Source organism: Grus americana, chromosome 20 (assembly GCF_028858705.1).
Source record: "Grus americana isolate bGruAme1 chromosome 20, bGruAme1.mat, whole genome shotgun sequence".
Lineage (NCBI taxonomy): Eukaryota > Metazoa > Chordata > Aves > Gruiformes > Gruidae > Grus > Grus americana.
The window spans coordinates 5,976,510-6,000,580 of NC_072871.1; the positions used below are offsets into that span (position 1 = coordinate 5,976,510).

Sequence of the window (24,071 nt, forward strand, 5' to 3'; positions counted from 1 at the left end):
GACTGGGTTTCTTCCCTATCTTTGATAGGATTGATGGGAAGTGCATTTAGCTTGATACTTACAGAATTTATAATAAAAGCATTAAGTGAGCTATACATGTAAACACTTGTACATCAAGACATTAATTGCATAATTGTTCAAGCATGGAGTGTTTCTTGCAACAGCTACTTGATGTGCAGAGTGAGTTGTCAAATAAGTAGGTAAATATCCAAACTCTGATGACAATAATGATACTACTTTTTGAATTTGTGTTACAGATCTGTTCTAATGCACACATCTCTTATTGAAAATCAAATTCCTTTTTGAAAGCTTAGGAACTGAGAATTAAAGGTTATCCCAGTTTTAATAGAAAGGAGATGAAGCAGAACAGTAGTCAGTTCTTGCTGTCTGTGGTAATGTTGACCTGTTTTAGTATATAAAGCAATGCACAAGGATTTTCAGTCGAAGCTGTCAGAGCAGGATCACTAGTTACACGAAATGCTCCTTGACTAGACTTGTCTAAGGTCAGATCTATGAAGCACTGTGACCCTCTGTATTCACTTTTGAAAGATTGTGTAGGGAGTGACAGGGTGGGTTTTGTAACTTTTTTTTAAATTGTCTGAGAGAACAGAGGAGAGACACACAGAGGTGTGTGTGTGTATATATGTATATACAATACATATACATATGTATATATACGTATTTATATGGACCAGTTAGCTCTTGTTTAAAGAACAGTAATATTCTTTCTTTAGTTTACCTATATTGAGTATTTAAAATAAAATGCTTCCAGATTTTGTTATACAAGAAGCATTTTATGTCTATATATCTATATATATATATGTGCACAGAAACACATTTTTAACATTTGTATTAGACGTTTGCATGCTACAAGTCGAGATGACATGGCCTTTATATGACTGCAGCCGTATTTTTCCAAAACAAGTACATGTTAAATGTCTTTGTAAATACTTCTTTCCCATTATTTTCTGCTAGAAGTGTGCCTTTATTTATATATATAATATTTATATTTTATATACATACCTGCACACACAGAGTAAGATTGTAAGTAAATCACATGCAGGCTTTTCTTTGATGGGTCTCTTCCTACCCTACCGTTGTTTTATAATACAAACAAAATGGTTTGGGTTTTTTTGTCTTTCAGAAAATGGATCCAAGCGGTGTAAAAGTGTTGGAAACAGCAGAAGATATCCAAGAAAGGCGCCAACAAGTTTTGGACCGTTACCACAGGTTCAAGGAACTGTCTTCTCTAAGGCGCCAAAAACTTGAAGATTCCTATCGATTCCAGTTTTTCCAGCGTGATGCAGATGAGCTTGAAAAATGGATCCAAGAGAAACTGCAGATAGCATCTGATGAAAATTACAAAGACCCAAGCAATTTACAGGCAAGTCCTACTGCCATTTTATGTTTCCTGTACTATTAATTTTAGGGCGTACCAAGTCAACTGGGATAGACAGAATAAACATAGATATGTAACTTGATCCGAGAGTGGTAAAGAAAGATGGATGCAAATACCCATGGCCTTGCAAAATGTTCTTCAAAAGCCTGGTTTTTACTGATATAAATGGAATATTTCTAATAATGGATTAGATGCTAAATCAGCATAGAAAAAGTTACTCAATGTAATGTAGTGTAAAACCAGCTTTGTTTAATTCTAGAATTCGTTGGATGCTTTGGCTCTGTAAATATGTGAATTAACTCTATTGTTTCCACAAAAAAAAAAAATTGTAGAAAATAAACTTGCGTGGGTGGAACTAGCTGATGGGTTCTTGGATGTTAGAACACTCTGGTGTACAAGAGCAAATGCAATAATGAAATAACTAAAATTGAGATGTTTGAATCCACCTGTGAAACATATGATGCGGCTGTGATTTCAACTGTGCTATTTTATTGTTTGTTTGTCTGAATATGCATAAAATACACTAAAAATCTTGATGCTGGGAAATGTGGAGGAGGGCTCTGCACCAAATCTCAGTCATGTTCTTTGATGTTTTACTTGTAGGGGAAGCTGCAGAAGCACCAAGCCTTTGAAGCTGAGGTGCAGGCCAATTCTGGGGCTATCATTAAACTGGATGAGACTGGAAATCAGATGATTAATGAAGGCCATTTTGCATCTGAAACCATAAGAGTGAGTTTTAATACTTTTTTTTTCCTCTTACAGGCTTTTCTTAAACACTTTGTGCAGATTGCACAGATAACTATATTCTAAAACACTTCTAAAAATTCTACAGGTATTTGATTAGTGAAATCACAAGAAAATTTGTATTTGTAAAGCTTACAGATGTTTTTCTCTTTCATGAACACCCAGCTCATATCTTTTCTTGGATCCAGTTCTGAGGTGAACTCTCTGCCAAGAGAGTCCAGGAACTTGGACTAGAAAATCATCAGTAATTCAAAGATGTGTTGAAAGTCAAAAGGCAAATAATTAATTGTACTTGTGGTTCTTCCCAAAATGGCACAATATCAAGAAGCAGCAAATTCACAAGGCCTGGTGTCAGGGATGTTGTCCACTCTTTTTTTTTTTTGTTGTTGTTTTTGCTTTGCATTATAACTAAGAAAAGATGATGACTAAGAAAAGCAGAATTTTTTTTTTTTTAATTAAAAAACCCCTAAGGTAATGATTATTTTAGAAATCTCATTGTGATTGTATCATCTTTACCACAAATAGAAAACAAAACAAAAGGCTTTGCAGTTGAGTGATCTTAAATAATACTGTGTCTTAGCCGCTCAATATAAGTTGGTTTTTGTGTTCTGTTTCGAGTGGTAATTTGCCTTTTAATGGTTCAGTCTTTCACGCCATACCGGACTGCACAACGCCCGATAGTAACTGCTACCCAAGTTGGGTTCCACATACGAGTAGGTGAAACTTTTGGCTGTGCAGTGCAACTTCTTTTTGTAATGTCTTCTTTCTGCCTTGGTTGACAATTTGCACTATCCTTTTGGGCAGTGCTAGGAAATAGTGTGAGCTCTTTTCTCCCTTGAGTCCTACCTAACTGAACTTTCTAAATGGATTAAATGGGTATCCGCCCATGCTAGATGTTCAAAAGCTTCCCTAGCGTGACTTTCAAGTTTCAGATCTTGATGAGCAAAGCGTTATAGGTGATGGGTGGAGCAGATACTTTCCTGTTTTGCAAGTTGTGTTTCTGTGTGGGAGTGTGGTTTTTCTTTTAATTGTCTATAAAATTTATGGTTGCTCCCAACAGTTTTGAAAGGCAGAGTGCAACCAGAAAGAGACTCAATATTAAAATGAGTAATTGATCCTAGTATTTCAGTATTATGTTACTTAATGTTGGCTATATACATTAACTGACTAGTGCTAGGAGAAATGGTTAAAATACTGTAAAGTGGCACAAATTTGACTTGAAACAAAATTTGTGGTCTTAAATAAAAACAAATCCCCAAATAAAGATGAGATTCACTTACTGGAAGTTGGCTTTCATGTAAAAGACTGAACATTTGAAGGGGACAGCAGCAAATTTTTGGTCTGACTTCACACTAACCTAGCATTTAAATCAAGCTTTGTCTCAAAATGTTTACCTTCTAGTTATGTAAACACAACTATTTGATAGCTTCATTAAATAATAGCAAGTGTGTAAATACTCTGTTCAGTAATTTCTGATTTTGTGTCATTACATCGCTTTACATCATTTGAAAACTAATGACTGGAGAAGAAATTGTTATGAGGTCTATCCACCTTTTGTCTAAAGTAAGGTTTAGGATGTACAACTTTGGAAAAAAAAATAATCTTCTGTTCAGGTCAGGAAAGGAATAAATCTAACCTTCCCTGATACAGGATTTTAATAACAACATCCTATTGTTCTAGACTCGGCTGCAGGAGCTGCACCGACTATGGGAATTGCTGTTGGAAAAGATGAGGGAGAAAGGAGTCAAGTTGTTGCAAGCACAGAAGCTGGTGCAATACTTACGGGAATGTGAAGATGTCTTAGACTGGATCAATGACAAGGTATATTATTACCTGCCTTTACTGTGTTCTTGATGGGAAATTTGATGTGTTTATGTGGAAAGTTTCTATTAACTTGTTGCTGGAGTTCAGGTAGTCACAGAGAGCTTTTAAAGGCACCTATACATTTTATTTAGGTTATTCATATTGTATAAGCAGTAGGTGTGCAAGCTACTATTCCTTCTTTTGCAGCCACAAAAAAAAAAAGGTATTAGACTAAAGGAGGAAGCCTGCATGTTGGAGAACATAGTTAAACATAATCAATTCTTTCTTTGCTTTGAGGAGACCTTCATATTTCTCATAGTAATAAAATTCAGGTTTCCTGTAAGGGAAATCTACAACATGTAAAAGCAAATGTTTTTTATAAATGTTCTAAATGATCCGTTATGGAAAGTAGCCAGCCTAACCAGCAAGCGAAGTGTACGTAATTACTTAATGATTGGAATATCTTTAGATATGTGTTGTAAGGACATTTGCTCTGCAAGAGAATGGTTGGCTCTTGATTCTTTGAACTCTGAGAAAACAGACCACAAACCACACTATCAAGAAAAAAAGCCACAGAATGATCATATAGGTTTTCTAAATGATAGTTTGCTATTTCGTGTCACTGTGGGTTCAAGCTATAAACCCTGCATAACTGTTCCATAACATGACGGTGCACTTTTCACAAATCTTGCATCAGAAGTCTACAGCAAATGCCAGTCAACAATCTAACACTGTAAACAAATTTTAGTCACTGTGTGTATTCTGAAATAGCATGGGCAATTACTTTGTAGTTTTAAAAGTATGGTTTTTCTATGTATATTTTCTTTCAGTAATTTAGGTTGCTGTAATAGTGATCGTTGTGCACAGAACAGAAAACTTACTACAGTAGAATTGGTTGTATTCAATAACTTGGAAAATGAATAAGCAAGCAAGATGAAAAAATACTACCCTTAATGATCTTACATGTTTTCTGCAAAAATGGAAAAATGTTGCAGAGGGGGGAGTGGAGTTTAAAGGTGGAAGCAATGTAGTTTTAAATCTGACTTCAAACACAGTGATTGTAACTATCTTTGACCTATTCAAAATCAGGACAGATTGCTTCCTGATTTCTAGTAGAGATTTCTCATAGGTTATACTGAAATTGAGGGTTTTTTTTTTTCCCCTCAATGTGCTAGGAAGCAATAGTGACTTCAGAAGAGCTTGGTCAGGACTTGGAGCATGTTGAGGTTTTGCAGAAGAAGTTTGAAGAGTTCCAGACAGATCTTGCAGCTCATGAGGAAAGAGTAAATGAAGTGAACCAGTTTGCTGGCAAACTTATCCAGGTAAACATTCACATGTGTTGAAAATCTCTCTTGGTAAGTCTAGTATAACCCAGCAAGCTTTTGTCTGCAACTTCCTCTCTTTTCCCCCCTGGTTTTGTAGCAGATCTTTAGGTTTTACTCTACATGTGCCTAGATCCTTGGTTATCTTAATGTTAAACGGTCGTCATTTGATTCAGTGGTTCTTCTGCTGAATAGCTTGAGTAACTGCCCCAGCTGAGAATGTTCCTGAAAATGTGGAGAGTAGTGATTAGTAAGAGAAACTGTCGTATTTGGGATTAAAATTATTTCCCTTGGACAACCAGGATTAATAAATCTGCTCTTGTAGTTTGTCATCTGGGGCTTGATCAAGGATGGAGACAGGACAGGAAGTATTGCATTCCGGGGGGAAAAAAAAATACTGTTTACAACTCTCTTCCCATTGACTAATTAGTACGTAGGGAAACTTAAACTACTTCAAAAGTATTGAACGTTTACACAGTGAGGTTTCAGGAAAACTGTCGGATTGAGCGATCATCTGGAAAGTACAGTTCTTATAAACTGGTCTCTTGAAAAACAGCAGTGTTTTGAGATTTTGTCGATGGACGTAAAACCACAGAACACACGACAATAACATTTTTCCTTTGCTCACTAGGAACAACACCCTGAAGAGGAACTAATAAAGTCCAAACAGGATGAAGTAAATGCAAGCTGGCAGCGCCTTAAGGGGCTTGCCCTTCAGAGGCAAGGAAAACTCTTTGGGGCAGCTGAAGTTCAGCGCTTCAACAGGTATGATCTTGGCTGGATCTGCTGAAGTTATGTAATATTTGCGGGGATGTTTAGCGATTCATTCAGCTGCATACAGGATTATGAGAAGAGCTACTGTTGTCTTATTTTTTTGCTTTACTTTTCCTCATGACTTGTTGAATGAGGACCTTGTTGTTCTAGAATTGCTTTAGAATAGTCATTCTGATTTAGCTTTTTAACACTTGGCAGTTTTGTTCATTCTTGCTCATGGCAGTTTTGCTTCCCTTTCCTCCAAGGCTCTTTCCCCCCAATTCTGTCCTAGGTGAGCCTTAAAAGGGGTGTTTATTGTCAGATGTATGTCAGTCCAATTGTTCTGGGGGTCTTTGAGCAGTGTCTTTCTATCCTCATCTCTATCTGCAGCATTTTGAGATTTGCTGTAATTAAGTCAGAAGAAGGTCTAGAGTGGGAAATGGACCCACTAGGCAATGGTGCTCAGTGGTGCTATAATTCCTTGTTTGCATCTGGTGACACCATCTGAAGAATGGCCTGCCAATATGCTTCAAAGTTTTTTGAGATTTTTTAAAAAGTCTAGTTTTTTACATTTGTTTTTTCTTACTTTTTAAGAGATGATTGTAGTTGGCTGCAGCAGTTATTTATATGGGTTTGTATGCCAGTACGTCTGGCATACGTACACGAAAACATCCTGCTTTCTTCCTTTTTCCATGCAAGATAGACTGCTTTCAATTTGTGCTTTGTTTTGAAGGGATGTGGATGAAACAATTAGCTGGATTAAGGAGAAAGGGCAGTTGATGGCCTCAGACGATTTTGGCAGAGACTTAGCCAGTGTGCAAGCTTTATTGCGTAAGCATGAAGGCCTGGAAAGAGATCTTGCAGCTCTGGAAGATAAGGTACCCATACGAGATGCATTTTACCTACAATTTAAATGAGAGAACCTGCTTGTAAAAGGCTAGAAGCTTATTCACTGTTTGTGACTGGGTTTAGGTTAAGGCCCTTTGTGCAGAAGCTGACCGTTTGCAGCAGTCTCACCCAATAAATGCCTCTCAAATTCAAGTGAAACGGGAGGAGCTGATTGCCAACTGGGAACAAATCCGAACTCTGGCAGCAGAGAGGCATGCTCGTCTTAATGACTCCTACAGGTAGGAATACTGTCATGCTGAAATGACCTTTCTTTTTTAGTCAAATTTGACAAAGAGCTCTTGGTAGGAGAAGGTAGGTATGCTGTTTACAAAATTTTTGAATGATTCTAGTGTTTTCAGAAGCAGTCTCGTTCACCAAATCATATTTACAATAACTTGTAGTAAAATATTTATGTGATAAATTAATACTTACAGCTTTTGGTCATTCTCTGGATGTGGATCAATTATGAAAATAGACACCTTGATATTTTAGGATGTTTGCTTTTTCTGCCATCTGAGTTGATACCTTCCTTTGCTTTCCCTGTCAATTAACAGCAACTTTAAAGGAGAAACAGAAACTGATCGCTTTTGCTGATAAGTGTTAGGCACATGCCAAAGGCAATAACTGTAAAGGGATGCTGAAAGGAATCTAATAATTGGTTTGCTTGTTGTTTTAAGGCTGAGGCATGTGCTGTTGAAACTTTCTGTCAGTTCCCCCACACATACACTGTGTGATGGTTGTGACAGAGGCAGTCCTCTGGGCTATCTTGAAACACTCTGCTTGAGAGCCTTTTGATTTCTGTTGTCTTCAACACGCAGGCTTGTAGTTAGGAATATTCCTTTTCCTTTCAATATAAGTTATATGCAAAACATGTCTTTGAGAAATTGTTTTTGAACCTAGCATTTTCCTAACTTTAAAAGGTTTCTTTTTATGATTGAGAACATGTTTAGTTATTTAATATTCTGATTGCATTTTGCCATTGTCTTGGTTTGTTTCTGTCTGAAGAACAGCTTTTATGTTTGTAACCCTTTCTTTGGGGTGACGATGGAGAAACTATGCAAACAAGTTATTCCGAACCATTTTTTTCTTTTGCTTTTCCAAGGCTGCAGCGCTTTCTTGCGGACTTCCGAGACCTCACCAGCTGGGTGACTGAGATGAAGGCTCTCATAAATGCTGATGAACTTGCCAATGATGTGGCTGGAGCAGAAGCCCTTCTAGATAGACATCAGGAGCATAAGGTATGATGGTTATACAGCCAAATCCAATCAGTAACCCTCAACGACTGATTGGTATGTGTAATACAGTTTCTGAGTCGGAAATGCTGGTGATGTATCACTAGAATCCTTTGATCATGCACTAACACAGTTCTAGATTGCTGTCCTGATTTAATATTTTTACTTTGTTTCTTGATAGTAGATATACACTAATAAATAAGTATTTAAGAATGCTTATGATAATATTTTATAAAAAAATAGACCTGATAGCAGTCAGTTGGACTTAAGATTTAGCAACTCCTCGTGATGGAGAACTATAAGTAAGCAGAAGGAGAGCAGCTCAAGTCCAACCTTTAGTTTCATTTTAACACATGAATTTATACTTCCCTTATCTGCCCTGTAAGGTAATACATTTCATTCTAGTGTTGTGTCCATGCTCTATTCCGAGATAAATTTCGGTAACAGCTTATTCATGTCCCCATTCATAGGGAGAAATTGATGCCCATGAAGATAGCTTCAAATCTGCTGATGAGTCTGGCCAAGCTTTGCTTGCTGCTGGGCACTATGCTTCTGATGAAGTTAAAGAAAAGGTAAGTTGAGAGCAAGACTTCCTAGAAGAATTTTTGTCTCTTTCTTCTGTGTCCCTTAATTTAAAGGTTAATTTCTTGTTAAGATCATAGGTTGCAAAGTATTATCCCCCTAGGTTACAGGGCTTTTTTCATGTATTTAAGTAATATGTGCTTTTCATTCTCAAATTGGCAGCTTCTGCCTACCTATTAGTGGGAACTACTAGGACTATTAGTACTCACTGTTAGGAGCTATTAGTATATCTTTCTTCCAAAAGAAAAATGGGTTATCTGTTTATCTAAGTTTACGTTTGCTAAAGTAAGGAGTATTTCTAAATTTTGGTTTTCAGACTAATGGGGCCTCTCATGAAGTGTGCATATTGAAACACTGGTCAATCAGTTCAAATGCTGTGAGAATGGGCCAAAGAGATTTCAGAGGCTGAGAGAGCAGGATAGTTTGCTGAACAGCTTCTTTTACAAATAGATCTGCAGTCAAAAAAAAGCAGTTGTCCATTACATATCTCTGTGTAGATTTAATGTTGAAAAAGAGAGGTTTCTGACTGAAGTCAGAAGGTTGTAGCCACTGCTCAAGCTTGATAAGCTGATAAAAGGCTTGCCCTATATGAGGATGTCAGTAACAAGAAAATTATTCTTTTCAGTCCAGTCTGAAGAAGTTATTTTTAGTCCAGTGTCCACTTTTTTAGACTCACAACTTGATTTTACATTGAGATGGAAATGAACCAGACTGTTAAATAAAATTATTATATATTCCTCTTCCCAATCCATTAGCTGACCATTCTCTCAGATGAAAGATCTGCCTTGCTAGAACTGTGGGAGCTTCGCAGACAACAGTACGAACAGTGCATGGACCTGCAGCTTTTCTACAGAGATACTGAACAAGTTGACAACTGGATGAGCAAACAAGAAGTGAGTGTTTATCTTTGAACTCTCCGGATACAGTTGGTTTTAATTTCTGGCTAGTCTTCTGTAGATGTAAACAATCAGCATTTACTAGTGGCAGTGACTGCCACTAGACATGCACTGATGAGCAGGGTGCTGTGCAGAGTTATTTATCTGACTGCCCAAGCTGCTACAATGACTGTTTCCATCGAATGCCTAAACTATTAGTTGTGACAGGCTGGCTTGAGACAGCTTTTATATGCGTTAGCTCATGTTAAATGCTGTTTGAATAAGAAGCTAAAAAGAATTATTCGGAACCTTTGGCTGTCAGAGGCGTTTAGGGAACACCATCCCAGTACATCATCCCTTACTTTACAATAATATCTTATGGTAGGAAACATCACTCCCCACGCTTGAATTGACTTAGAGCAACTGAGCTTGGCAATATAAAAATCAATGTGTTTGTTTCCTTACTTCAGGCATTTCTGCTGAATGAAGACCTTGGTGATTCTCTGGATAGTGTGGAGGCTCTTCTAAAGAAGCATGAAGACTTTGAGAAATCCCTAAGTGCCCAAGAGGAGAAAATCACAGTAAGACATTTACATTAGTTGATCCTTAAATGGGCAAGAAATAAAACAAGTGAATTTGTTGACTGGGGAAGAGACAGTGCTGGAGGATGACAGAGAAGGATGGGGGTTGGTCTGCAGACTGATCCACTGTTATGTGGAATGTATTATCTCTAAATTAAATGTATTGTCTCTAAAATGGAAAATAGTGGAAAGGATAGGATAGGGCTCAATTGCTGCCTCAGAGAACTGAGTAACCTCATGCTTGCATATCATGCCAGCACACGTGTGGATAAAGATTTGTCAAAAATTTGCAGTCTTCCCACATGTAAGATGATGGTACAGATAAAAAAGGGTGTAACAATAGCTATTTTAATGACTTTCTGTTAGTTTTGCTGTGATAAACTTTTGAGAATTAATCTACTAAGTAAACTTGCATGAACAAGTTTTATTACACCAAGTAAATGGAAAACTGTTTTCTCTTTAGGCATTAGATGAGTTTGCCACTAAATTGATTCAGAATAACCATTATGCCATGGATGATGTTGCTACTCGCAGAGATGCTGTAAGTATCTAAACCAGATTTGGACTGTAGACTTTAAATTGTGTTCTGCTTGATTATTTTAAAAGGTATGACTGCAATATAGGGTAAGTCAAGGGAGCTCTCCCAAAAGTGTGGATACAAGCTTGAAAAACTTAAAAACCTTTACTTTTTTTTTTTTCAGCTGCTGAGCCGCCGAAATGCCCTTCATGAAAGAGCTATGTACCGCCGTGCTCAACTGGCAGATTCTTTCCATCTGCAGCAGTTTTTCCGAGACTCTGATGAGCTAAAGAGTTGGGTTAATGAAAAAATGAAAACTGCAACAGATGAGGCCTACAAGGTAAACGCAAAGACGAACGTTAGAATAATTTTAAGGCAATACCAGGCTTAATGTAATCAGTCAAATGATACAAAGCAGCATCAGCCAAAATGTTGCTGATAGTAGGCAGTATTAATGGTAACAGGAGGAATTGTGATTTCTCCCTGACCCCAAAAGGGATTTTCTCATCATGCTGTAGTCATGCTTATTCAGTAGCTCAAGTGTTCCGCTTTAAGGTGTATTTTTAGCACCAAATTCTCTGGTGTCAACTTGGCATGTATATGAATGTAGTCTAACTTTAAAAATTCTTGAGACACCTATAGTTACTAATTTTGGATTGAAAGGTTCTTTTTCTTTCTTCATCTGTAGGATCCATCAAACTTGCAAGGTAAAGTTCAGAAACATCAAGCTTTTGAAGCTGAGCTTTCTGCTAATCAGAGTCGTATTGATGCGCTGGAGAAAGCTGGCCAGAAGTTGATTGATGTCAAGCACTATGCATCTGATGAAGTGGCAGCTCGCATGAATGAAGTTATCAGCTTGTGGAAAAAACTTCTGGAGGCCACTGAGCTCAAAGGTACAACTTGCTCAGAAAAATACAGGCAATTCTTTTTTTAGAGAGTTTAGCCGGGAGAAGACAGGAAGTGAGTTAAATGAAGTGGAAAACTTAAATCGTCTTTTCCTCTTACCACTCTGTCTCTGTCAGGTATAAAACTGCGTGAAGCCAATCAACAGCAGCAGTTCAATCGCAATGTGGAAGATATTGAGCTATGGCTGTATGAAGTAGAGGGACACTTGGCTTCTGATGATTATGGGAAAGATCTTACTAATGTTCAGAATCTTCAGAAGAAACATGCCCTGCTGGAGGCAGATGTTGCTGCCCATCAGGTAAGGGAAATAATTTTTCTTCCTGCCCTGTCAGATCTGCTCACTCAAAAGAATTCACTCCAGAGACCTTAGCAGGTCTGTTTTTTCATAATTTTTGCAGCTTTGGGCTTTACAGTTTATTTATCAGAAATAACTTTGAACTGAAATATAAATTGTATGTCTCTAAGAACAACATCTTCATGACTTTGACAAAAAAAAGCTTTTTCAAAAAAGTAAAATAATGCCATACTGTGACCTGCTGACAGCACTGCATTGTTTTGTGCTGTGAATGCCAACTTAAAAAGATGTGCTGTGCTTTGCATGGGAAATAATTCCCCCTTAAACTCTCCATTTGCAAACAGCTTATTCTTGTTCAGTTTGTTTTCATATAGCTCTAAGAAATAGGAGGGGAGGGAGAACAGACGCATTTTTAAATATAGAACTTTACAGCAAATGGTTCCTTTGTTCGTAAATGATCTTTAGGGGAAATTAAATCCCTAATCCCTAAGCAAGAAAATCAACGATATCTGCGTTCCCACAACTAGAATTATCAGTTGTTAACAATTGAAGAATGGTTTGTCTAGAGTAGCACATCTGTAAAGTTAATGTAATTTCAAAAATCTTTTGGTTATGTTGTGAAATTGACAGAGTAAAACCAATAACATTTACATTAATGTGTTGAATATTATCCAGGATGTAACTACTACCAAAATTACTGCACTGGCAGTGTGCAGCTGAGGTTCTCTTCTGTCACAATATAACTTACTAGCTAAGACCTGAAAATATTTTCAGTCACTGCAACCATTTTACAGACATTCTGACATAATGCTATCGCTGAATTAATTTCAGGATCGTATAGACGGCATTACCATCCAGGCACGCCAGTTCCAAGATGCTGGGCACTTTGATGCTGACAATATCAAGAAGAAACAAGAAGCTTTAGTAGCTCGTTATGAAGCTCTAAAGGATCCTATGGTAGCTCGCAAGCAGAAACTTGCAGATTCTCTTCGCCTGCAGCAGCTTTTCCGTGACATTGAGGATGAAGAGACCTGGATTAGGGAAAAAGAACCTATTGCAGCTTCAACGAACCGAGGTTGGTCCATCCCGATATCACCAGGATTTATATGTCAGAATTGCTCTGTTATAACTTGTCTCTTTATGGAACATTCTGTGGAAATTTCTGAAATGTTTCTCATAATTGATATTGCCTGGAGTTACATATTTGCCATCACCCATGGTTCTTTAACTGTTATGTTACTTGTACAATTCCAATGGATAACTTAGTTTTCATAGTGCTTTGTCTTCATTGTGATAGTGCTTATTCTGCAAGTTTGTCTAGCACTGGTTGCAGCTGCCTTGAAATCTTTGTTTAATCTAATGGCTCTGAATTAGCTGATTAACTGTTTTCTGTCTTTCAGGCAAGGACTTAATTGGTGTCCAGAATCTGCTAAAGAAGCACCAGGCTTTGCAGGCAGAAATTGCAGGCCATGAGCCCCGCATTAAAGCAGTCACACAGAAAGGAAATGCTATGGTGGAAGAGGGTATGTCTCAATGTTGGTTTTGTTTAACCCTTCCTCTTTCAGAAATCCAGAAGTCTTTGTGCTGGACTTTGTTCTCTGGCCCTGTACAATTAAGAATTGCTACCTGTTTTTATCCAGGCAATAGGCAGGTACCTGTTAGCAGGATGAACTTCTGGTCATTCTTTCACCTGAAAATAAAAATAGATTCCTTGATGGGAACCTGTCATGACTTTCACACATCTCCATCTGCTTTTGACAAACACATATGAGCCCTGTATTCAGCAACTTTGTGCCTATGATATTTAGTCTCCATTTTTAGACCTATTAAAGGCTATTATCTGAGATACATAATCTCAGATACAATATCTGAGAATCCTCCATAAAGGTAGCAAGAGTCATTCCTGCTTTTGAATAAGTAGGCATCTTTATTTCTGACTGGGTGTTCTTAACATCAGAATACTAAAAAAAATTTCCCTGATTCCAGGATTCAGAATGCAGGTCTGAAATAATATGTCTGCTGTCAAAACTCTGCCACTGGAAAGAGATGACCTTTCCTGTTTCATCATTGAGAAGAAATGTTATGTGGCTTATTTTGTTCTTAATGATTCTGATTGACAGGTACAGTGTTTTCCAGTGTTGTCCAAGCAAAAGGACAAGCTGAGTTGTGCTTTCATTATTCTAGTCAGAATACGTTACATAGGTTTAAATGGGTCTAATTTCTGTGACTTTCAAGAAGTACAAGTAATCTTTTAGTGTGTATTACTTGCGTCTCCTGAAGTTCTTGAGTTCCCTCTCCTTCCATTACCTAGGACACTTTGCAGCTGAGGATGTGAAAATCAAATTGAATGAGCTAAACCAAAAATGGGACTCTCTGAAAGCTAAAGCATCTCAGCGTCGACAAGACCTAGAGGATTCCCTGCAAGCTCAGCAGTACTTTGCTGATGCTAATGAGGCAGAATCCTGGATGAGGGAAAAGGAGCCCATTGTTGGCAGTACAGACTATGGAAAAGATGAAGACTCTGCTGAGGTATTTGAGACTGTTGTTTGAATCAATTTTGCATAAAACCAGCAAGGATTTGTCCAGTGGTGTAAAAAAAAAAAAAAAAAAAAGCAAGCTCTACTAATTGCAGGATTCTTAACAAAAAGGGCAGAAGACTCTTGCATCAAGCTGAATTTTCTCTCTGAGTCAAAAGATGACAGTTTTTCCTGTGTCTTAGTTATTATTGCACATGAAATTTTGCTGTTCAGTATGTGAAACCAGTTGCGAGGAAACTTTACATTTGTATTCAGTCTTTTATAGTTTTGTGGGGTTTTCTAAAAGTATAATGAGACTAATATCAGCAAATTCCTCATGTGATGTTGCATTTCAGCATGAGTCTGGTTTTCACTAGTTCATTGGTCTGGAAGTAATTTTTTGTCTAGAGTTATTTTACTAGTATCGTTCTGCAGTCAAACACCACATCCCAGACACTGCTGACTGACATGTCATCAAAATGAAGTGCAGTTTAAAGGCATACTTTCAAACTTAACGCTATTTCCAGAGTGATACATGGTATTCCTGGTCAGAACAAAAGAATGTTTCTGAGATAAGGTAGGGGAAAAGCACCAGAAGAATTTGGACCACTATCTAGCCTGTGAATAAATAGAAGTGGTTATTCTCATGAGAGTCACATGACTGGCAGCTCTGAAAAACCCACATTCCTTGTGTATTGAGCTAAAGCGTATATATATTAATCAGAGTAGTATTTGTAAAATGGCTAGGTGTACATGTTGTTTTTGTCATTCACTTTTAGGCTCTTCTGAAGAAACACGAAGCTTTGATGTCTGATCTTTCCGCTTACGGCAGTAGCATACAGGCTTTAAGGGAACAGGCCCAGTCATGCAGGGTAAGGAAAGATGCTAATCGTGTTGCTAAAGTTCTTGGGTCAGCAGAAGGTAAAGACAAAGCTTAATAACAATTGCTGCTTTTGAGAACTTATTGCAGGCTGTACTTGATTTCCTCAAAAAATTTAGTGGCCTGTTTTTATGCAGCTATGCTGCATTGGAAGTAAACAGTATAATGTGGTGGTTTTCAAGGTTTGAGCCTAGATGGCACCTATAATATATCTGTCTGCATTACATTTATTTCAACAAGAATCATTTTAAGTAGCTTTAAATAAGGCTGAAGTATTTTTAGGACAATGACATTGATGGTAATAAACATGGAACAACTCATTTTGCTTGTGCTGCTTCTTTCATTAGCAACAAGTTGCTCCCACAGATGATGAAACTGGAAAAGAGCTTGTTCTGGCACTCTATGATTACCAAGAGAAGAGTCCCCGGGAGGTGACTATGAAAAAAGGAGATATCCTCACCTTACTCAACAGCACCAACAAGGTATCTTCTTGCCTTCTGGTTTGCTGAGCTGCTTGGCTCACTTGGTGGTGTGTGTTCTGCAGAGCGTTTTTGGATTTGGTTTTGTTGTTTTTGTTTTTTTTAATAAGAGCATTCAAAGAAGTTAAATAATTTGCACGTTTAGTCCATGTTCCCATTCAGCGCTTTAGCATACCTCTTCGGCTCATTCTCATGACTGCTCTGTGGCTGCCAGCTTTTTGAAGTCAGATAAACAGCTTACGCTATAGGGCATGTGTCTGTGAGAAAACTTATTTCCCTACTGTTGAGGAATTTTTGACCAAACACGGGAGACACAGAAGTAAGACCTAGAGGTCTTCAAGAGACAGTTTGTTTGAAATGATCTCCATAAAAAGAGCAAACTGTTGTGAGCATCACTGGTTTTCTTGTGTTAATAGAAGCCTCTAATTTGCAGCTTTCAGTTGCTCAGCATACTTTATGCTTGGTGCTTTCCTCACAGTGGTTGGTCATTTTTTTTTTTTTTGTCTTTCTAGGACTGGTGGAAAGTTGAGGTTAATGACCGTCAGGGCTTTGTACCAGCTGCCTATGTGAAAAAACTAGATCCTGCCCAGTCTGCATCCCGAGAGAATCTCCTGGAGGAGCAAGGCAGCATAGCATTGCGACAGGAGCAAATTGACAACCAGTAAGATCTAACTGATGAGATATGACACCCATCCAGCATTTCCTGGCTTGACTGCCTTTGCCTTGCATATCCCAGAAGTTTAGGTTGATGCCTCTTTATGCTAGGGAGTAATTAATTGGAGCAAAACAAGGGGCTGCTCTACCAGGGGTGCCATATTGAGTTATTTTATTCTTATTCTAGATTTTCTTGTTGCTTTTCCCATTTTTTTTAACTGTAAAACTCATGACGCTAGAGCTCAACTTGCTGTCTGACTTTCAGTATTTTATGTGTTCCTTTTGTTGTTATACCTAACAACTTAAACTTGTTTGTGAGTTACATCTGTCCTAAGCAGCTCTTGTATTTGTAGTTGTCACTTCTTAATGTGTAATCTGTTTTGAAAATCTTTCTTAAATTTGGTTACATAAAGTACAGTACCCTCCCTATATAGGGCTGCCTCTGGAGGTGACCCTCCTCAGGAGCTGTGACTACTTTGGTGCTAGCTCATTACTTTATTTCCTGAAATGTGGTGCCATTATTTGTTGCCATTACATGGGCTGAAACGTGCCCCCCTCCTGGGGTTTTTTTTGTTTTTTTGTTTGTTTTTTTAACCTTTTAAGAGGAATGTGCTTTTGCAAATAGAGAAAGCTGCATGACTGCTTGGTAATGACCTCCTAAAGCACATGGTAGTTGTAGATTAGTTTCAGGCAAGGACTGTGGGTGATAGCTGTGAGCTACTGGCTCATCTTATCAAGCCACTTGGAAGCCAAAGCTGAAAGTTTTATGCCTACTCCCATCTGTTTGCACAGCTACGCTGTCATTCTACATGAGAATTTCTTCCCACTCTTTTTTTGAGTCACCAGTTATTACAGTGACATACAATAATTACTAGCTTTAGCTCTAGAATTAAAAAAAAAAACCAAAACAACCACCAACCCCACCTTCCCCCCCTGAAACAAACCCCAAAACAAAATAATAAAAAAGCTTGTACCACTAAGAAGAAATTATGCTGGAAAATTGCGACATGTTCTTCAGGATTTTAATAGTGTATAACTTTATGGGTTTGCACACTGCTTCTACAGACTAGAACAGGGGTGCCTTATTTTCAAGCTAAGGAGAGGGGACCACTCTTTCATTTTTAATCAAATGACACAACAATCAGGAAATGATGAGACCTTATAGAGAGAGTTCAACTGTACTGCTGAGGTTTCCTTATGTGAATTGTACTCCTGGTCTGATTTGCTTTGTTTGCTTCTGAATGACGCCTAATTTTCTCCATTTAAATGTGAACTCTTAACCATCTCCTACCACAGACAACCCACGGATGGAGCTGCTGCTTTCATTATTTTTGTTAATCTGACTAATTTTTTGCATGCATTTGCTGTGCTCCCTCTGTCTGTGCAGGACTCTCATAACTAAGGAAGTCGGCAGTGTATCTCTGCGTATGAAACAGGTCGAAGAACTGTGAGTAGGATTAGCCCTTTCTAAACCATGCTGTCTTCATACTGTCACTGTTCATTCTCCCTTTGTTTCTTTCTTTCTTTGGGAAAGCTGCTCCAAAGAGACATGAAGGAAGCAATTTCTGCAATGTGAATTATTTTAGTTTAGATGAGTGTCGTGGTATGTGTTTCATGTGTTCTTTATAGCCAGCCAGCTGCTTATCTTGTTGGTCACCTCCGCACTGCTAAATTAGTTGATGATGTTATTTTCCATTATGCTGATTTTGCTTACCAAGTGAGGCTTTAGTGATATCTAGGCTATTTTCTTTATAAAGCATCTCTTGCATTTTCTGAAGTGCAGGTATAAATACTAATTTGTTTATATAAATATAGAAAAATATATATACCAAGTGTCACATCATATATGAATGCCTTAAAGTTTGGGAAGGGTGGAGTTGTTATAGTTTATCATATAAAGTAACATTCGTGCTGAGTAGTCAGAAAGCATTAGTTTGTTTATATAGGATGATTGGTTTTGATTACAACATTAACTTAATTTTCAAACTTGTGTTTGTGTCCCCTGTAAAAAAATACCAGGTTTGCATTATGGTCTTGGAAGTTGCTGGGAGAGCGAAAGCAGTAGTGTTCATTGGCTGTGCCTGAGTGTCTTTTCATAGAGAATATATTTCTTGAGAATCAAAAGCGACAGCATTATGTTAATCTCTGAAGTGCTGCAAAACAACTTTGAGGGAAGGTCTGCCTCTAAAGGAGTTTTGCCCCAGATCCTCTATGAGCTTCACAGGTGTTTAACACCTAAAATTGTGTGCTGACACAAACTTCTGCAGTCGGGGCAGTCTTCAAAACTGTTTTCCTGCATGCAGTAGCTCATTCAAGTCAGGGTAGAATGTTTCCATTCAAACCTAATACGAAAGATTCTTAGTTCCTTTTTATCCACCGTTAAACCAGGATAGACAGGAAACCACAAAGTCTCGGCTTCCGTGGAAAGCCTTAGAGTTGAGTCCAGGGTATCAAGGATTTTCTTCAACAGACTTTGTGAGCTCTGAGGAGTTGGTTAGGAAAATGCTGCATTGTTGAACTCTTCAAGTTGGGAGGTATAATTCCTCAGTGTTTGCTTGTGTGCCCAACGGTGGGAAATGAAAGCACTGTAAGGCTGACCTTTCCCCATGTGAGGCCCCTGCAGGTATCTCAGCAGTGTCTTATATTATTTGATTTAGTAACATCAAAATGGATATCTTCATGACTTAATAATGAGAATCAGTTGCTGCTGTTGATCACTGCAGTAGACCAATGTGCAATCTGATTCAGGATATAAAAAAAAAAAAAATCCAGGTGCCACTAGAATATCTTATCTTCCAGAAGACTTAAAATAGGGTAACAGTAGAATGGGTGTTAAGAGCGTGGCTTTTCTGAATGCAGGTTCTTTAAAAACAGTCATTATGCATTGCTAGAGAGATCTGCAGTTCAGTATCAATGACTGTAAAACTTCGATGGCTTTATTCAGCAATAGCTTGGGAAAGGTCTTGTAGTATCATCTGTGTCTAGTTGGTTACCAGGAATCAAATAGGAGACATCAGTTTTCTTGTGGTTTTAAATAAATGGCTGGTCTTTTGAGGTTTATTTGCCTGTTGAAACCACTTTAAACATTTTAGAGGTTTTACTTTTGCATTTATTCTAATATAGAAGAGAATTTTGCTGATGGTGTTGGGAATTCCACAGATATAAAACCAGTGTATGTGAAATGAGTTTTATGGATTTCCCAGTTGAATATAGTTGTGTTATTGAAGAAATAACACCTATTTTTAAACATTTAGCAGCTCTTGCACTGAGTAATGGCTAGGGAAGACATTTGTATCTGATAGCTGGGAGGCTATTGGATTTTAATAATCTGATGGCAAACTTGATGTACTATAGGAAAATACTTCTTAGAAAGTAAGACCCTGTGGAGTCTTTCCTGCACTGCAGTGCTGCTGTAGCTTAAGAGCCTACCCTGACCTAAGCTGTGATTTGGGTTTACTTTTGCCCGGTGAGGTGTTGCATGTGGAAGGTCTCATTTTGGTGTGCATATCCATGTAGAGGAGAAACGTGTACAGTGTACGTTTACCTAATTACATGCAAATAGATCATTCAGTAGAAGAACAGTGTGTAGACTGCAGAGATTTCCCACATCCTTGGTGATACCAGAACTTAGTAAATTACTGTTGACTCTCTCACTTCTGACTGCCCTCTGCTTTCCTTTTCTGCTTGTTTCAGGTATCACTCTCTTCTTGAGCTGGGAGAAAAACGTAAAGGCATGCTAGAAAAAAGCTGCAAAAAATTTATGCTTTTCCGTGAAGCTAATGAGCTTCAACAGTGGATCAATGAGAAGGAAGCTGCGCTCACAAATGAGGAAGTGGGTGCTGATCTGGAGCAGGTGGAGGTGCTACAGAAGAAATTTGATGACTTTCAGAAGGTATGTTGTAATGCTGCATAATGTGTGTGGTGGTTCTGCTCTCCTCTCAGGCTTTCTGATCATATGTCCATGATAATTTTTCATAGTTGAGAAGGAAACATAGCTTTGATTGAAAATAAGGTATATATACATTTTTTTAAAAATTCTGTTTTGTGAGGATAGAGAGAATCCCAATTCAAAAATCTTGAGTTTGATTACAGTGTCCATGTTGCTACATGCTTCCCAAGCTCCCGGAGAACTGAAACTCTCTTTCAACACATTCAAATATAGAACCTGCCAAGCTTTCATTTTGTGTAAAGCATAACCTTCAGTTAAGCTACTCCTCTTCCTTTTTGTTGAAAGAAAAGATGCATTTCAGTTTCCATCTGTAGAATTTTTCCCAAGATATGAAAAAATAATTCTCTGCTTCAAAATGCTACTAGGGTTTTGGTTTTATTTTTTGTCCCGATTTTTTGCAATACTAGTTAATTTATTTTTTTTTTCTTTGCATGAGGTGTGATAGAATTGCTTGGGCAGATATACTTACTCTGTCCACTTTGGTAAGATACTGAGCACTGAAGTGTGAAGATGCCTGACCTTATACGTTGGAGAAGAGTGATTTGGTCGTTCTGTGGACGTTACCACATTTACAGCTTGAAAGTTGGCTAACAAACAATTTGAACCAATCTAATATTGTAGGCAAGAAGATGATAGCAGTTACTGGATTTGGGTTCTTTTTAAAATAAGCTAATGGTTGAAATTAAAATGTATCATTTATTAAAATATAAATACAATTTTTCCACTAGTTCTTTTTTAACCAGGTTCCACTTCTGCTGTATAGGAAGCTCCCTGTCAATCTGTTTGGCTGGAAGCATATAAATGTCTTAGTAAAATAATTACTTTTTAAGTTGGCTTTTAGCTTATTCCTGCAGTAATATGGGTGATAGCTTTTGGTCTTCATGTGGTCATGTTGTACACCTGACAGTTTAAAAGTGTATTCCATTCCTGATTGTTAATTAACTTTGTGTACAGAAAACCTGATACTGCATTTCTTTAATCCATTGATGCTTGGCGCTGGCAGCTGGGGTTCCTTGGCATAGACTGTCATACATTGTATATTCACTGATAACTGTAAAAGTCGAGTGTGCTGAATGTCTGCTGTTTACAAACCATCTACTTTTTGGCACCCCTGGGGTGCCAACTTGTTCCACGTGTTTTGCTTGTGTGAATGTTAATGCTGTGATATTTTACTGCTCTATGCAGGATTTAAAAGCTAATGAGTCACGTCTGAAGGACATAAACAAGGTTGCGAATGACCTGGAGTCAGAAGGGCTAATGGCAGATGAAGTACAAGCAGTACAGCAACAGGTCTGCTTTTTTTCTAACTTAGTCTAATTCTCTTGAGAAGCAGAAGACTTTCTTCCTTTCTTTTGTCTGCTCTCTTCTGCTTTGTGTGTCATTGCAAGATTCTAGTTGTTCATTTTTGCTCTCTGGTCTGATAATACTGGTATTCTAACCAGAGATACGTAATGCCTGTTCTGTAGTGTGGCCACCACAAGGGTACCCTAAAAAGTGCTATAGCAAATTGCACCATCTAGAGCTTTATTCTGTTCTTTTTTTTAGGAATGGAAGGTCTTTAAAATAATATTAAAAGTCACGGACAATCCATGCATTAGCTTTGCTTCATACAAATTTGAAATGTCATTTCTTTGCAGGAAAGATGGTGAGGAATGCTAGGGGAAAAGAGAAATAAAGCTCAGCCTACAGTGGAGGACTTTTGGTTTTTTTAATAATGTACCTATTTTTTTCCCAGCTTTTCACATACTTGTGCTATTTCTGTAAATAATTCTATCCTGTGCCAACAGAGTATTGAAGCAGCTTGTTTATTTTCTGAGCTCTAAGGTGGTGTGTTGCAGTAGATGATTGTGTAGTGAAACTCCCGTTTCTGCTACACGTTTAGGTTCTGTGGGCACTATTTGGCTTAATGACATGCTGGTAACCAATTTGTAGAAGAAATGTTCTCAAAACCAGTAAAAGCTTTCTTTCTATTAGAAAATAACAAGTTGTTTCTGTTTGTCCCTTTTTCTTTGCAGGAAGTCTATGGTATGATGCCCAGGGTAAGTGTTGACTTCTGAGATAGCGTGGCAATTATAACAGGTTTGGGATGTACAAGTAGAAGTTCAGCCATAATTGTAGTCCATTTCCATGAAGGAACTCAATAATGACTTTGAATGGACATAAAAAGATTATCTTATCTTTGATGCCTTCATTTCCTGAGTGTCTTACCCCTCATCACAAATTGATGCAGAGCAGGATAACCCAAAATGACAGAAATACTTCCTTATAAAAACTTGTTTGTTTTGTTAAGGATTGAATATGGAGATTTTTTTAGATTTTGCTTCCTATTTAAAGCTGTTTCTTCACATTTTTAAAACAGGATGAAACTGATTCTAAGACAGCCTCTCCTTGGAAGGTAGGTGTCACCCAACAGGAAAGTAAAACACAAACTACAGCATATCTTTTTTTAGACCTTATACCTTCTCATATGCCCTTTTTTCTTTTTCTTTTTTTTTTTTTTTTTGAATCCCACCACCCCGCTTTTTTAAGGGCTGTTGACAAAGTGATTTTAATGGTGTCCTAGTGTAAGCAAGTGTGTGAATTGGTATTGATTTAGGGTTAGTGGCTTTCATTTCACTTTGCTTGTTTACTTCAACAAGCATGTTACAAAAATGTGTTGAGCATTCAGCAGGAGTTCACCTTCGTGTACTTGCATACAGATTCTCTCAGTATATTAAGATGTCATATAGGTACTACTCTTTGTCTAGATGGCTTTTATTTTTAAAACAAAGTCAAGCAACTATGTGGGCTCTCTATTTGCAGGTATGATTAGGAGAATAACTGAGATAGAGTTCCAATAGAATTGCTCTAGCCATAGAAATTGCCGACAGTCCATTTTTTACCCCTCTGGTGCGAAACTCCATTTTGCTTTGAGCTTGTACTATAAGACTGATTCCAGTTTTTATACCAATGTTTTTAGGTATTACATGATCACTAGATGTGAAATAGTCCCCGTTCACTTAGCATGCATTCTTTTTTTTATGTAGCCAGCAGAAAGAAATGTTTTTATTCCTGAAAGTCAAAGCCATTTATGTCCATATCCCTTTAGTAAGGAATGTGTTGTATTTGTATAGCAGTATCTTTGTCTTCCATTATTCATCTCTAGCTCATTTTCTACAATAGTTAGAAGAAGCCTTTCTCCATTCATTAGTGGCTTACGATGGAATAGCTGTCGCCTGCTGATGCACAAAAATGTCATGAATATTTTTGACATTATCCATCCAACATTGTGCTTTTCTCTAGCATTTAATTCCCATATTTCGTGTCTTCCATCCACCCTCTTAAACTTAAAGCTGCTTGTACATCTTTTAAGTTGTGTGACTATGGGAAAACCGGATAAGTATGCAATACTTTGGCAACGTTGTAGAGAATGCAGCCATCATCAAGAATTGGTGATTTTTTTACACTGTTTTTTGGCACAGATTGTACACATGTACGTTGAATCCCAAGAGTCTTGTAGTAACTTAGCAAATGATAAGTTCTTCCCAGTGTGTATTTGCAAAGGGATCAATGTTGCAAGTAATCCATCATTGTCAGAAAAATAGATGGCACATTGGAGGGAATTTGTCATCATTTTTCTAATTAGCCTTCACCAATTCTGATGATGTTCTAGAAATATCTGAATTAACTGCTAAGCTGATTTTGCCAAAAACTCTG

At 37.7% G+C, this 24,071-nt stretch overlaps 1 protein-coding gene across 11 annotated transcripts in view; it reads left to right on the plus strand.

The window, feature by feature from the left end:
• The window catches only part of SPTAN1 (spectrin alpha, non-erythrocytic 1), a 51,479-nt gene that overhangs the window by 7,545 nt on the left and 19,863 nt on the right, over positions 1-24,071 (plus strand). For 6 of the 11 annotated variants that reach the window (XM_054848741.1, XM_054848736.1, XM_054848733.1 and 3 more), the window contains 26 exons: positions 1,145-1,384; positions 2,003-2,128; positions 3,824-3,964; positions 5,122-5,268; positions 5,900-6,033; positions 6,755-6,899; positions 6,994-7,148; positions 8,012-8,147; positions 8,612-8,713; positions 9,479-9,616; positions 10,069-10,179; positions 10,643-10,720; positions 10,881-11,036; positions 11,385-11,589; positions 11,719-11,900; positions 12,729-12,972; positions 13,298-13,420; positions 14,209-14,426; positions 15,193-15,285; positions 15,641-15,775; positions 16,285-16,433; positions 17,814-17,873; positions 20,120-20,318; positions 21,561-21,665; positions 22,391-22,414; positions 22,735-22,770. In XM_054848741.1, the coding sequence (XP_054704716.1) occupies positions 1,148-1,384; positions 2,003-2,128; positions 3,824-3,964; positions 5,122-5,268; positions 5,900-6,033; positions 6,755-6,899; positions 6,994-7,148; positions 8,012-8,147; positions 8,612-8,713; positions 9,479-9,616; positions 10,069-10,179; positions 10,643-10,720; positions 10,881-11,036; positions 11,385-11,589; positions 11,719-11,900; positions 12,729-12,972; positions 13,298-13,420; positions 14,209-14,426; positions 15,193-15,285; positions 15,641-15,775; positions 16,285-16,433; positions 17,814-17,873; positions 20,120-20,318; positions 21,561-21,665; positions 22,391-22,414; positions 22,735-22,770 (3,579 nt within the window). In that variant the 5' untranslated portion in view covers positions 1,145-1,147. The remainder of the gene's footprint in view (positions 1-1,144; positions 1,385-2,002; positions 2,129-3,823; positions 3,965-5,121; positions 5,269-5,899; positions 6,034-6,754; positions 6,900-6,993; positions 7,149-8,011; positions 8,148-8,611; positions 8,714-9,478; positions 9,617-10,068; positions 10,180-10,642; positions 10,721-10,880; positions 11,037-11,384; positions 11,590-11,718; positions 11,901-12,728; positions 12,973-13,297; positions 13,421-14,208; positions 14,427-15,192; positions 15,286-15,640; positions 15,776-16,284; positions 16,434-17,813; positions 17,874-20,119; positions 20,319-21,560; positions 21,666-22,390; positions 22,415-22,734; positions 22,771-24,071) is intronic. The other 5 variants (XM_054848742.1, XM_054848740.1, XM_054848739.1 and 2 more) reach the window with 1 other exon arrangement.